At 43.9% G+C, this 16,007-nt stretch overlaps 1 protein-coding gene across 1 annotated transcript in view; it reads right to left on the reverse strand.

Annotated features, from left to right (window-relative positions):
• PLD5 (phospholipase D family member 5) overlaps nt 1-16,007 on the reverse strand; it is a 143,752-nt gene that overhangs the window by 24,849 nt on the left and 102,896 nt on the right. Inside the window, exon 5 of the mRNA XM_087828989.1 lies at nt 2,255-2,382. Coding sequence (XP_087685115.1) covers nt 2,255-2,382 — 128 coding nt within the window. The remainder of the gene's footprint in view (nt 1-2,254; nt 2,383-16,007) is intronic.

Genomic DNA, 16,007 nt, shown 5'->3' on the forward strand with positions numbered 1-16,007 from the left:
AGTAGTTTTGGATTGAATTTGTCACTTGGAAAATGGATTATAATTCTTCATGCAATTGTTAGCCTCACACTCACCTCTGCTCAAGTTAAAATCTGTTCTAACGCAGGGGTCCTGCTGTGCAGAGTTTTATGTCACACTGAGGTAGACCAAGAAAAGCCCCACATAGTCAAGCACAGTTGAAAGGGAAACTAATTTGCCCGGCCGGTGTGGCTCAGCGGTTGAGCATCCACCTAGGATCCAGGAGATCGTGGTTCGATTCCCAGTCAGGGAGCAGGCCCGGGTTGCGGGCTCGATCCCCAGAAGGGGGCGTGCAGGAGGCAGCCAGTCCATGACTCTCATCATTGATGTTTCTCTCTCCCTCTCCCTTCCTCTCTCTGAAGTCAATAAAGGTACATTTAAAAAAAACAAGAGAGAAACTAATTTCAGATAAATGATTAAGTGCAATAACATGATCCCAAATACAAAGCATTTGTGCATAAGTGTGGAGAGGAGACAAGTCTCCAGTAGGTTAGCAGTTGACCAGCAGATGCAGGGGAGCTAATGAGCTAATGGGATTTTAAATGTTCATTCAAAAGAGTTTAAAATCCCTCTCCCTCCTCAGCTATGTCTCCTCTCCACCCCATCAAAGAATATACATAGTCCCTTCCAGGAGCAAAATAGGAAAGATTGTTAAAAGGACAGAAACAAGACTTATTTTAGTTTTTGGGTTTGGTTTAGCAGCAGAGAGATGAGAAAATGGCAACCTTAGGCTGATTCATACCCGAGTCCCACGTTGCCAGGAATAAAATGACAGATTCTGCCAACCTACCCATCAACCTAAAGACTCCGGGAAGCATCTCCAGGTTCCAGTCAAGACGGCAGAGCAGGCCGGCGCTGTGCTCGCCTCCTCCCAGGACCACATCAAAAACCCAGCTGAATTACAGAACAAACAACCTGGAGGACTATCTGCAGACGAGCTGACCGAGTGCCTGCTTCCCAACAATTAGAGAGCGTTTTACTGTTACAGGTGAGCAGAGCAACAACAGGATCTGTCTGGGTTTTATTTTCCAATACCATCTTCATTTGGGAGATGGAAATAATATCCACCCTCAGGTTGCTACGACAAAGGAATGAGTAGATGCAATGCTACTAACATGGTGTCCAGCATGTAAATAGCAGACTTTTGGGGGGAAAAAATGAAGCAAAAATGTCTTCTACTCACCTCCTCCCAATTCCTCTACCCAAGTGAAGTCTAACCTGTTATTAAATTTATAACCATCAGAAGAATGCAGATTTCTACAGAAGTCCCACATGGCCTAAAATCACTGGTGGCTGAATAAGAAAGGAAATATAATTTGATGGTGGGGAAGGGAATCTTCAAAAAACAGCAAAATTTGCAGAATTTATATATAATCAATACTGTTACAGAACCAATTTTATCTATTTCTTAGAGGTGATCCAGCTGAAAACTTCTGGGCAAAGGATGCTTATGATTAGCTTTCTGTAAGTACAGAAAAGCAAAAGATGACCTCAGATACTTCCATAAATTAGTCTATTTTTCTCTAAATATTCTAAATTAACGAGGCTTTTTACTATTATCGCTTTACTTCTTATTTCAGAGGTGAGCCAAAGTTGTTATAATCAATATTTTTTTATATGTGTGTTTGAAGGGGCTTCAGGCATGAGATATACAAAATCAGAATTTGTATTTTCCATATTAGATTTATTAAAAGGGTAACACAAATTACCATTCTAAAACATAGTATACTATACAGAATGTACACGTTTCCCTCTGTCTCCTAGATTACGGAATCTGATCCTGGGAATTTAGGTTTAGGTAACAGGAATCACACGCTGACCTGCTCTAAATAATCTAACCTACCTGAATTACAAAAGCACTAAAGCAGGTTTTTTGTTTGGGGTTTTTTTTGGTAAGATAATTCTGACCAGGAAAGGTTTCTCATTCCACATTAACCAAAGGTTTAATGCAGTTAAAATAATAAATCCCGTGGGTTTATTTCCCTCAACCAACAGCAGAGGTGACTGAATGCTTTAGGGACATGGCAGTTTTTTAAAGATTTGAGTTTTGAGAGAGAAGGAGAGAGAGAAACATCGATGGGCTGCCTCCTGTATGTCCCCTCCCTGCATGGAAGAAGCCAGAAGCCTTCAGGCGCACAGGACAACGCGCAACCACCTGGGCCACACCGGCCAGGGCTGGGCCTGGCGGTCCTGATGCAGACAAAGCTCCGAGCGAATACACGGGTGGAAAGGTTACCTGTCCCAGGGATCGCCAGTCCAAACCAGCACTGCCGAGGTAAACGTGCTGCTTGTCCACGATCCAGAAGGAGGACTGCAGCCGGCCCTTGTTGTAGGCGGACATGTTCATGTAGGTCACCTCGGCTCCTGGGAGGATCAAGGACATGCCGTCAGCCTCGGGGTCCGGGCCCTGGACTAGCAAGCAGTCATCCACCAGCCCCAACACTCAGGGTGTGCGACAGTTACAATTCTGGGAAGCCAACTATTTTTTTTTTTTTAAATATATCTTTATTGATTTCACAGAGAGGGAGGGAGAGGGGGAAAGAGAGAAACATCAATGATGAGAGTCATTGATTGGCTGCCTCCTGCACGCCCCCTACTGGGGATTGAGGAGCCTGCAACCCAGGCCTGTGGCCCGACCAGGAATCGAACCGCGATCTCCTGGATCATAGGTCGATGCTCAGCTGCTGAGCTATGCTATGCCGGCCAGGCCCTAGATTTCATTTTTAACAGAAAATAATGTGCCAGCCTCTCTGACTGCAGCCTACAACCCACTGTGCAGAGGCCCGGGATACCGGGAAGAGATGCATGCGCATCCCAGCATCAGTGACCTCCAGGCCCACTGGCTGGCGGCTGTGCAAGACTGGAGGTGGTGGTGGTGGTGGTCTGGATTGTTGCAGGTCCTCCTGTTTAGCCTGATCACCTACTTGATGAACTAATGGTTAGTAAGATTATTGGCAATTCAAACTACTGTTTTTAGATGCCCAAAAGTGGAAAATTAAAGTACGTACTTATTTCTATAATTGCTTTATAAAGTACATTCATGATGTCTAGGAAGCCCTAATTAAATCCTTAAAAAGCTACAGATGCGCTGCCGTCATGGGGGGCAGTCAGGTCCTAATCTGTTGCACCCATCAAGATAAAGTGGGCAATCCCAGTGTTTTACACCTTCCTGGGATGTAAAGCATTAAAAGCCAAACCATCCCAACCTACTGTTACAACTTCTTTGAGCTTTAACAGAGATGTTCTGTTGAACTTTAATAGAAAATGCTCCTGTTTCAGAAGGATTCTGTTTCTTTGCAAAGTTATTCTTACAGTATTAACCAGATAATACTGAACTTTGTTTTGTGCATACATAATTTCAACGGAGAGAATACTCCATTAAAATTTCAGACAGAGAGGAAGAGAGAGAGACAGAGACCAGATATATAAGAAGAGATAAAAGGACAAGAGAGTAAAACAGAGAATGAGGCAGCGGTGGGACAGAGTCCACGGCCGTCCTTTCCCCTCAGACCAGCTCCACTTTGTTCCTTGAGTTCCCCTAAATCTTCAGAACAAAGTACTTGTTATTTAAGCTGGTTTTGGAGGCGTTCAGTTTCTTTACTGTTACTTTTATGGTATTAATTAGCTAACTTTGTACTTTATTTTGTGCACACATAATTCTAGAAGTCCCACAACTTTTATATATTTATTTTTTAATATTTGACTAAAAACATTCAGTTCTAGCCTGAATGCTCCTGCAATTTTTAGCAAGTTGCACAAATGGCACAATTCAATGTTTCAAATGTTGAAGATTTGAAAGAAGCATCCTGTCAAAATACCCATCAGAAGGACTCAAAAGGAAATACGCTAGTACCTTGGGGTTAAAAAGTGGAAAATAAAGTTCCACATTCCCCGTGGATCATCATGATGAAAATCAGACAAGCCCCACCTCCAAGTTTATTTCCAGAAAGTTGCTTTTTGAAAGCACATTAATAGATGCAAGAGGATATATGTAGATTACAAGTAAATTAGGAAGCACCATATACATATAGACACCTGGAAACCTTCCATCTTACTGAAAACTAGAACCTTAATAGTCCTATTAAAACAGTGATTCCCATGCCCGGCTGGTGTGGCTCAGTGGATTGAGCAGCGTCCCACGCACCAAGAGGTCACCGGGTTGTGGGCTCGATCCCCAGTGGGGGGGTGCAGGAGGCAGCTGACCGATGTTTCTCTCCCCCTCTTCCTTCCTTTCTCTCTAAAGTCAATAAAAACATATTTACAAAACAATAAAGCAGTGCTTCCCAATCAGTGGCAATCCTGCCCCAATCCTGTCCCAGGGGCCCACGGGGTTATCTCTGGAGGCATTTTTGGTTGTCACAACTGGCGAGAGGAGTGCCACCAGCATCCAGTGGGTAGAGGCCAAGGATGCTGCTAATCCACAGAGCAGCCCCTACAACAAAGACTAAGGCTGCCCACATGCTGACGGCCCCAAGGGTCTGAAATCCTGCATTAAGGCTGTTGGTGAGCTTCTGCTTGATTCCACACCCCTGCCACTTTCCTCCCATCCTGAGTTTAGTGTTTGCCACTGTCTTGTTTTTAAATATCGTATCACATGTGCATGGGCCCCTAAGAGCATTGTAAAGAGTTTAGCACCAGCTTCTGTGTGTATAGAAGGGAAATGCATCTGCATCAATAATTATAGATTTCTGGGAAGGCTTTCAGGTGGTCCCTGAGAGCAAAGTTTGCAGCAGGGACCTGTCTCATCAATCAACTGCTTCTTCTCCTGAATATATCAGCTTGTGTGAGCAATGAAAAAAAGGTCAGAGCCAGCCCGTTCTTGGGAGCTTTCACAAAACCAGCACAGTTTCATCAATTTAATAAGCAACATTTTAGGAATCCATTGGCTTGAAGGCGCAAGGGGACGCCAAAGGGTGAAAAGCACTTGTCATGACATTCAAATCATTCAGTGGGTGGTATTCAGAAAGATTTTAAGGTAATCAATTACATGTTCCAGTTATGGGGGGAGAAAATGAATCTCAGGGCACATTTCAGTTTCAGTTTTAACATATCTATTCAAATACTGTCAAGACTATTTAGCAAGTTTTTCCCAGGTTGCCTTTGCTACTATGCTTTTAGCCTATGGGTTTAGACTCACGAGGGTATTTTCTGGGAGTTGTCTCTGCCCTCCACACTCAAAACACACAGGCAAAAACATGACCTGCAGTGGCTCATGGGTTAGACTAAACTATGACAGGGTCTGGGAGGTTGGCAGCCAGAGCCTGTGCTCATGATTTCCCATCTCTTACCCCTCCGTGCTGAGGAGACACCACCAGTCATAAAGGTATTTATTTCTGGAGAGAAAATTGGGGTATTATTTTTTTTTATGTTTCTACCTTCCTGATTTTCTGAATTTTGGAAAGTGAGCATGTTATTTTTATAATCACAAAAATAAGAAAAGCACATAAATAGCTCTTTAAAAAGCAATAATAATAAAAAGATAAGCAGCATTCTCTCTCCAGTGCCACATAAAGACCATCGGTGGTTCAAATCTGCTTTAGTGGAACTTCCTCCTTTCAGGAAAGGGCCCTGCCTCCTCCCACCACTTTGCATCCCAGGCTCCAGCCCCAGGAAGCTGGGCTGAGACCTCTTGCCTTTCTAAAGCCCCACCCCAAGGACATTCAGGTTCTTAAGCATTTTCTTATTGCTGTCAGCGAACCGTTAAGTTTTCCCAACTAAGGTACAAATTCCTCCAGGAAATGAACCATTTTTTAAATAATGTTTATAACTTGGAGGGGCATATGTATATAATTTTGGAGGTTATGTATCCTGAATGTATATAATTGATAGGGAAAAAAAAATCATCAGATCTTAGCATTTTCAAGGGCTTGTTCAAGTTAGTTCAAGAAAAGAGATGTCTTCGGCTCATCACTAAAAGAGAAAAAATGATAATATTAATCAACCCGATTAGCAACAATGCTTCCTCGTATTTGTGTAGTATTTTCCGTGTTGTTGCAAAGAATGACAAAGGTTCCAGAGAACTCGCTCATTCTCTGGTGTGCTATCCGCAAGGATCTTTAGAGACGGGCACCAGGGATGGAGTCTCTGGCAAGTGAATGACCAGCTGACCGCACAGCTCTAGGAAGAAAGCTGACATTCAAGGCCCTCCCGCCCTCCTGCTCAAAACTGCACACAACCCGACCTATTCAGACACCGCAGAGGTGTCGCTCCTGCAAATGAGCCTATCGGCCTAGAGCTGCTCAAGCCAAGTCCAGGCGTCTGCTGCCTGTCTGCCCTCAATTCCCTGGGACGTTACCAACAAATTCCTCAAAAGAAAAGTTGGTTGTGAACACAGGGCCCATCCTCATGAACTTTCCTCCTGTCAGATCTTGGCCCACAAGGACCTGATGCCTTAATTGCTCCTGATGCATCCAAATAGCTTCCTTTCGAGTGACTGTACTTTCTCTGCGGGAGGATTAGTCTGAAACAAGCTAGGCCATCCAAGCCCTTCTCAGTGATTCTAAGGCCCTTCATTCACTGGCAACCCCCTTACTGGGAGGCTGTTTTATCTCTTACACTGCCAGGACCTCAGGGCTAGGAAGCAAAGTGCGTGTTCTCCTTAATCTCTTCTGTCATTTCCAAACTATGCTTCCTTCATCTTTCGAAATCCCCAGGCACATTACAATTCATGCCCCTTGGCTGAATTCCCCCTTCCTGCTGCTCACTGCTCTCCTTTCTCCACTTTCCAGTCACTCATTAAAGACTTGAGCTAACCGCTCGCTCTATTCCTCACTGCCCCCCCCCCCCCGTATTATTGTCACTGATACAAACAATGACGTGGGTAACCAGCACTCAGCCCCTTGGCTACTTTGTCTTGACACCTCCACTCATCTCTCTGTCACTTTCTCTTTAGTAACCCATCCCCATCGCATCCTAGGCTTTGCTATTACCAATAAATGTACATTCAAAATGCTGACTTTAAGGCTCACAGTTTCTGACCTCTGCCTTCACTCCTTCCAGCTCACTTGCATTAGGGTCCCGTTGGACACCATTGAGATTTCGGCCATTTCTTCAGTGTCCACGGTGATAGGCAGTTAGACAGACATGAGCAGAGCTAGGACGATGGGCCAGGTACAGGTCATCGGGGTGGAAAGCCCTGGGTGCCTAGCGAAGGCCAATGGTAGGGTGGGACCTGGCCCCCAGGGTGGCCTTTCTTCCCCTAGTATATCACTGGTCATGCAGTTTGGACCCCTGAACTTTCCTTCTTAGAGATGACATCTAGGCCTCAGTTGTGTTTCAGCTCCAGGCCCAGAAAAGCAACAAAACCAGCTACGCTGACCTCAGAACGAGCTGTATTGAATGATGGCCCCCGCCTTGGAGCCAACCAATCAACCAATCAGTGGACACCACAACCCTGAAAGGACACACCTGGGAAGCTGCTGAATATTATAATGAGATCTTTCCCTGGGATGTCCCCTAAGATAAAACCATTAGGACCGAGGACCCAGCGCTCTCCCTCCAGGGAGCATGCCCGTGCCTCACCCCCTTTCAGGCATGTTACCATTAGCTTGCTCAGTCCCAAGCTCCAAAGGCCCTTTCCTTAATCTCCAACTTGTTTTCAAAGCCCGTTTTTTCTAGGAATTACTTCTTCCACGTCTGTAATTTTACCAAATAAATGTCCTCTTAGAGTTCGAGTCTTGGCTCTGAATTCTTTCCTAGCCAGAACCCAAGTACCGAGGTTGCTGAACCCAAGTTTGGTCTAACCCCGTGGGCCTACCACCTGGTGCCGCTCCTGTCACCTGCAACATCCATCACACGACTCCTGTGGTTACTTCTCTATCAAGTTTACATTTCAAGGTCATCTCTCTGTACATTTTTCTAGTACAATCTTAACCTCTGATGAATTCTGAGTTTTGCCTTCCCTGTACTTTCACCAGAACAGCTAAAGGTTGCTGGAGAAAATCTCACAATCATGGCCATCCATTCCAATTTAAAATTATGATCCCAATCAATACTATGATACAATCCTTTTAGTTTCTCTACCAAGCTTGATGTCTATCTCCCACTATAGCTACCTCTCCAATGCTTTGTTTCTCTTCATAGCAAAACGTTTGCAGTGAGTTATCCATACCTGTCTCTCATCCTTCATCTAACCACTCATTTTTCAGCCCCCATCAATCTGGCTGTCAATGCCCTTGTTAAATTCATCAATGAACACTTATGCTGCCAAATCCAATGGCTCTTCCTCTGCCCTTAGCTACCTTTACTTCTTAGCAAAGTAAGACAAACCTTTCTCTCCTTTCTCCTCCCTCACTGTTCCTCCTCTCAGTCTCTCTTGCCAGTTTCTCCATTTCTACAAAACCTCTAAATGTTAGGAAGCCCGTCGGCTTGGCTCTGGGCCCCATTCTACAGCTGTACTCACTCCTGTGAGAATCCTGCTCAGCTCTGTGGCTATAAACGTGATCTCCATGCTGATGGTTCCCCAAATCCTATCTGTAGGCTTGACCCTTCTTGAGCTTTAGATTCATAGGAGAGGTCAGACCTGAATTAATCTCTCTGCTTGCATGTTTAATAAGCACAAAACAGAGTCTGCCATGCTCAAAATAGAGCTCTTTATTTTCCCCAAATGCCAAGCCCATTTATCCTATTACCTTTCTTGTCTCAGTAAATGATAGCACCTTCCAATCAGTTGCTCAGACTTAAACCCTGGGGGTAATTCTTAATTTCTTTTTTTTTCTTAAGCCCATCCCCACAGCCAATACATTATCAATGTCTGCCAGTTCTATCTCTAAAATATATTTTAAATGTTTCTTTTTTTCTACCTTCACATCTCTTGCCTGGGGATAGTTCAACAGCCCACTAACTGGTTTCCCTGCCTCAATTCCCCTCCAATCCATTCTCCACACAACCACCACAAAAATCTTTTAAAAATCCAAATCAGATCAAGTTATTTCCACCAGGGCCTCATCCATGGAATGCTGTAAGAACACAATAAATACCTGTTAAAAGAAAGAATGAATGGATGATTAAGAAAGCAACTTGCTCAAGATTCAGAGCTAGAATTGAAACCTGAGTCTCTTATTTCATCACGATCTATACCTTTACCTAGGACCCAGGAGTGGTGCCAGTCCCACTCTTAAGCATGTGTGCTGAGATAAAAAAACCACCATGCTTTGCCAAATTTCAAAACTAATCTTATAACATCACAACATTTCATATGCAGTGTACCACAATGAAATTTCTTAGAAATTTTCATTTAATTTCTTTGTTTCATTTAATTTAGAAGGCAAAGGAGCTCAGCTAAAGAGAATGGATGTTTTTGTAATTTTCTCAGTTCTCTGCTAAATGTATAATTTACAAAGGTCCAATAGTATTGACCAAAACCATATGTATGGGGCATTCTGCCAAGAATTAGCACAACACACATCTTTTGTCACCCACTAACCATGGGACCTTAGAAACATGATTTCACCTTTCTAAGGCTCAGTCAATCTGGGAAATGGAATCAGTAACAGCATCTACCTCTTAGGGAAGTCTGAAGGTTCAAAAAGGATGCATGTAAAGTATATAGAACAACAGTTAACTATTCGTTGCAACTATTATTAACTACAATTATATTGCAAACGTACCTAAAATACTTTTTGTGTGTGTGTGAATGTTTTGATAAATAAAGAGACTTTTAGTAAATCCTATTATTACCCTTAATCTGTAGGTTTTCTAGCAAGTTGACAGTTGAATATATATCCCCTCCCTTGGTGATTATAAGCAAGTTTTCAATACTGGGGAGTCTGTGCATCACCTTTCTCTCTTTAGCCCCTTAAAAACTTTCACCTAGCAAGGAGTCAACATATATGAGATACCAAATGGCTCTCAGGCAATTTTATCTCAGTAACTAAACAGACTCTTAAAACAGTAAAAACAAGGAAAGGAGGCATCTGAGGCTGCCAAACAGACAGCTTGCTGTGCCACGGTGGCGGGTTGGCACACACTGAACCATATGCCAGGTGCCTGCTGGGACTTAGGCGACTGTAAAGATGGGGCTCGAGCAGGGAGTAGGCTCAGGCGGGAAAAAGTAGTTTAAGGAGAGTCTGTGACCAGAGTGGCGGGAGAAGAAGGGACCCAGCGTGTGTACAACTTCTTTCTGGAATCTAGAAATGAATGACATTCTTGGTTTCTCCTAAAGTGCAAATAAAATGAAGTGGCTCTGAACTGCAGCCATGGGGACAAAGGGTACACACTGGGAAGGGCTTAGAGCTAAACCAGAGGGCAAATAAATGGGCACAGCTCAGAAAGAGATGTTTATCATCACAGGAGCCTACTCTTGGTTTAGGAGAGCCAGCATCCAGTCTTGTCTGGAAATTAAGTCAGTAAATATCTACTGAGCGCTGGTAGTTCTACGTACACAGCAGGGAATTCAATTCATTCAACTCAACTCAACTCAACTCAACTCAACTCAACTCAACTCAACTCAATTAAACTCAACTCAACCCAACCCAACCCAACCCAACCATGTGCCTTCTTGTTCAGGGTGCTGTGGAAGGGATGATGGGAGAGAAACAGAGTTTGGGGAACTCTTTCTGGCTCAGCTCTTGCCCATTCTGGATCTTCTACAGATGGAGGCCTGTGTACTGTCCTCCATGGAGCTTCTTTCTCTGCCCAAGGCTACAAAAGTGATTTAGCATATCCTGTTAATGATTCCAGAGCTTTTTGCTTTTTAATATGAAACATTGTAATAGCATATTGCTTCACATACCAGCTACTTCTTGAGTTGTAAAACGAATACACAAGTTCCTTAAAACCATGATGTTTTTGAACAGCAGCTGGCATTTCCATTTCCTGCGTTTAATGCGATCCAGGAAGCATAGGGGCAGCTCTTGTGTGTTCCTCAAAGCTCCCGTATTTTCTAGACCATTTTCCAAGTCGCACAACAAGCTGAGAATGGCTATGTTCTCCATTTGAGGTTCTATGCACACATCTGTATATTTTACCTGATACGGAGTGTCAGCATAGCTCACCGCTGTTCTGAGATTTCAAGGCTCAAGACCTCAAGTTCTCATGAAGCCTTAGTAGGTGGTCATCCACTGTCTGTTGAATTCATATAAACTTCTGAGCCATGAGCGGTCCCTGACCAAGACGTCCTTCCTCAAATGTGGTCTCAATAACAACCAATCAGAAAATAAACTTCTAGCTGAATTTCCAATCAGAATAGTATGACTACCAAACTCAGAAACTCAAAGGGAACTCAGAACCTTAATTAAACTTCCAGATGTTATTGAGTTGTTTTCCAATCATAAATTAATCATGTAAAACTCTACTCAGCTTCTGAACAAATTTCATCATTACTGATTATACTAGGAACCTCAAAAGTTGTTCCAAGTAAATTTCCATGTTGTTGTTTTTTTACTAGCACATAGGACACTCCTATTTTTCAAACTTGAACCACTAAAATATTGACTTGTGTGAATTAAGAAAAAATAAGAAGCCTTCTAGAGAAGGTTCATTTGAAAGATAAGCATAATTTGCATTCAAGGATAAATAAAAGCAGATTAAAGGTGATACAGAAACTTTTTAATAACGTCTTCCCGGCTGAATACGTAGTCTTCACTTAGGCATCGTTACAGGAAATTGGCTTACGGGAACCCAGCAGTATAGACCTTTCATGCTCACAGGCTGGCTTTGCTTTGTGAATAATTAAATCCATTCCTCGGCTCTTGGTTGAATGCAACAGCCTTAGATCAAGGGCTGCCTGCTCAGCAGGTGCGTGGAGCTCAGTGGCAGCGGTTCCTTGGGGAAAGCTGAGTCTGGCTTCCCAGGGAAGGGCAGGCCCATCCCCAAGCTTGTCAGGATGAGTAACTGAACCCAGTCTCTGCAACCACCTCCTCAAACCGCAGGAAGCATCCAGCCCCTGCTGGTAGCTTCCACTCCTCCAATCCAATATCCGTAAGTGTTGGCAGTTTCAGATGAGAAGCCCTTTAGGATTTAAACAAGAGAATGTCCCCGGGAGTAGTGTTTAGGCCACATGGCCCAGGCAGAGACTTGCTGAGCAGGGAAATCTGTTCTAGCCCTAGTGTGGCCCAGCACTGTGGCTCCCCCATCAAGTCGCCCCTGCTGTGGCTTGTGTCTTCAGGCAGCACTTACAGAGTGACTAACCCCCCTCCTCCCTCCTTCCCTTCCTTCCTTGACAGCATTTCCCCACTCATAAAATATGCTTTTTTAAAAAAAAAGTTTAAAAATTCATATCATGTGCCCGGTACTGTGTTAAATACTTTATATGGGTTATCTCATTAATGTTGAAAATAATCCTAGGCAGTAGCTACTGTTATCAGCCCACTGTAGAAATCAGGAGACTGAGGTTTTGAGAGGTTAAATAACTCACAGAGTGGTGAAAACCAGGGGAGGGGTGACGGGGGGCTGCGTTGCGGTGGGCAAAGGGGTGAGCAATCTGTAATAGTGTCAACAATAAAAAAAAATTCGATTAAAAATAAAATTCAGCCCTGGGCGGTTTTGCTCAGTGGTTAGAGCGTCAGACTGTGGACTGAAGGGTCCCAGTTTGATTCTGGCCAACAGCACGTACCTGGGTTGCAGGTTAGATCCCTGGCCCTGGTCAGGGCACATGTGGCAGGCAACCAATTGATGTGTCTCTGTCACATTGATGTTTCTCTCTCTCTCTCTCCGTCTCTTCCTTCCACTCTCTCTGAAAAGCAATGGAAGAAGTATCCTCGAGTGAGGGTTAAAAAAAAAAAAAAATTCATGGAAGTCACCCAAGTGGCAGAGCCAGGGACACATTGCTACTCCAAAATCTGATTTTAGCCTATACCCTATACTTACGTAGAAAAGACAACACAGTGTTTACACACCCATCTCTTTTTATGTTTAGGAAGGGTGCTGCAGTGCACATGTGTATACATATGTCTGTGAACCTAACTCTGAGCAGCCACTGAAGGTAAAAAGCCCAAACATAAGGAAGGGGTTGGCCGCAGTGGGACCCCAACCCAAGTGAATCCTGTCCTGGCTGAGGCTATGGTCATCGGATGGCACAAATCGCACTGTGACACAGCACCTCTGCTCTCGATGCTTCTTATCAAGTTGCTATAGCTTCGATCAAAGCACTTACTGAACTATTGTTGTCTTTGGTTCTATATAGTTATGTGATTTATTGTGCAGGTGTTTTCTATTTATTAGTTACTTTACATTCCGTTATAATTATTTTGCATGAACTCATTCTTCCCTTAAGAGAGGGGAAAGCTGATAGAATGAAATCCCGGAGAAAGGGGAAGCAGGTGCCCCAGGTGGCAGGGTTAACCTTGGAACAGAAGCAGAGGTGCCCCTCTTCTGAGACTGAACGGAGGCAGGTGACAATGAGCTTGGAGGTAGACAAGTTGACTGGCATGAAGCGTTGGGTTGGGAAAGCCCCGATTTGGCAGCTTCTAGATTGTTTATCATATTTAATAAGAAAGAGACAAGATCTTAGGAAGAGGGATAGGTTTAGTTGGAAGACTTTAGAGGAGCTGTGAATATTTGGAGTGATTTGCTGTGGATGAGAGAGGAAAATGTTAGAATTGACAAGGCATTAGGAAGGGGGTTGGAGGAAAGTAGTTAAACCCCCCCCACACACAAAAAAACAAACCACCAAAAAAACCCCAACAAACAAAGGAAGGCACAGAAATTTGAAGGTTCATGCTGAGCAGAATGCTGGAAACCACAGAAATAGAGCTTTGCACCTTAACTCACACGACTTTTTAAGGGCGTTGATTAAAAAAGCCAGTCTAGTTAGGATACCAACATTGAAAAGGGACACAAGGTCAGAGACGTGAAAGATGGCCTTTGCTAATTCACACAATGCATTCCTTGTGGGGCTCCTTCAAGCAAACCGTTCAGAGTCAGGGAATAGCGGACCAAGGAGGAAACCTGTCTCGGTTTCCTTCGGAGCACAGGTGAGTGCAGGCGTCACCTAGCAGGGAACTGGTTGCTACCAATGGTGACACGGTCCCTAGAAATCATGAGGCTTTCAGGAACATTTTTATTTATTCCTCTATTTATATTTATACTTGCATTCCTCATTACCTCTTAAAGGACATCCTCTCCAAATTCTAGTATCTCCAGAAGGGAAATGCATAAAGCCACCACTAGATTGAACAGATCTAATTCGCCTCATTTCTATAATGTCATGAGGCTTCTGAATGTGCATATAATTTCCCTTAAAAATGTCATGCCTGCCAAGTTCTTATGCATTAAGGGTAAAAAATAAAACCCTAGCACAAGATTCTGCGTTTTAGAGCAAATGTATGACTGATACGACTAGATGGTGCCAGATGGGCCCCTCCGAGAGGTTAAACACAATGAGCTCCGACCTAATCTGGGTGGAGCTAACAGACTGGGAGAAGACAGATGGGTGGCCTTGGTGTCCCCAGCTGGAAAATTCCCGTCCCAAGCTGAAGCCCGCTAGAGTTACTGCCCAACTGTAAAGGCAAATGAGGCAGCTGCATTAATAAGATGATTTGTAACATGTGATTAGAACCGAGCCTTCCTTTCATTGGAGAAATCAGGGCTGGGTGTGCGCTTTGGACACAGAAATGAATTCAAGCTGGACCAAGAGGGGTTGATGGTGAAACACAAAAACACACCTGGGTAAGGGACAGTGGCCATGTGCCACCTATGAACAGGCTATTATGAGCTATGTGCCTGCACCAGGTGCTTTTTATAGATCATCTAATTTAATTCCGAGAGCCCTCAAAGCCACTATTATTCCCCTTATACTGAAAGACACACTGAGGTTCAGAGAAAGTGAGTAACTTGGCCAAGGTTGCGTCAAAGAGCAAACGACAAGCCCAGAATTTTCGCACAAAGCCCAAGCTCCTAATGCTATGCTAATTATTATTCTAATTATCATCGAAATATAATGTGTCGAAAGAAAGTCCTGCCTTGCTGCCAAATATTTGGTATTCTGTAAAAGAAAGGTAGGGGGCAAAGTTCCCTGCAATGAATTTTGACTGCTGTGGACAGAACAAGGGCACCGGCCTTCACGGGCACCCGAGCATGAGCCAGAGTGGCTTCCACTTGGAGCAGGTGTGAAATGCAGGCAGAATCGGACGGAAAGCATGTCTCGGTGACACCAAGAGCACCTTGACCTTCGTCTGGGCCATTCCCAGAGCGGACTTCATAGAAGGCAGCCCGATCTGCTCCCCTGCCCAAGGGACTCCACATTCATGGCATTTGCTAGGACAGTCCTTCCCCTGGACAGTGACAGACCTTCTGAAATATTCATGGTGCTGTATTCCTAGGAGGAGATGTTCCCTTCTCCAGTGTATCTCAGGTTTCTGGTTTCATTACGTTGTTTTCCTGTAGAACTTGCACATAAAAAAAACTGACTTGCATAACTTCTTTCCTCCGTTAGGTAATTTAGCAGGTTTTTCTTCCTTCCTGATAGGAACACTTCCTATCACTGAACGCGTCAGCCAGCAAGAATTCTGTTAGAGATCTCTTTGTGTTTCTTAAGAATGAGCATACCCTGCATTCTCCAAATTTCCATTCACCGAGTACAATCACTGCACTAAAAAGCAGCCCCGTTCCAAGGGTTGGTTTAGAATCAGCCTCCCTTAGTGCAGGTATTCAGAAGGGCCGGGCTTAATTTAATTTGACTTTATTAAAGTTGAGGGTTTCTAAGTTGAATTTTCTAATTTATTGCTGAATTTTAAAGCAATCCTCATTTCCATATGTCCTTGGTTCTAAAATAGCACTGTTTTCCCATCTTCACATCTCTGACACTGGATACATCTAATGATTGGTGTAAACAGGGTGGCAGAGTGACAGTTGCCACCTGATGGCCTTCATTGTTAGTCTGGTGTTATGACAGGTCTCCCGCAGTTTCTCAATATTCAGTCGACAAATCACGTATGGGCCCTTTGAGGAAGGAACCCGAGGCTCGCTCACTGTCAGAATATCTTTTGACACTTTCTGGTAAGCTTCAAAAACAAGCAGAATGGAAGTCTGCTCAGAGAAAAAGGGACAAT

Source organism: Miniopterus natalensis, chromosome 21 (assembly GCF_054644295.1).
Source record: "Miniopterus natalensis isolate mMinNat1 chromosome 21, mMinNat1.hap1, whole genome shotgun sequence".
Lineage (NCBI taxonomy): Eukaryota > Metazoa > Chordata > Mammalia > Chiroptera > Miniopteridae > Miniopterus > Miniopterus natalensis.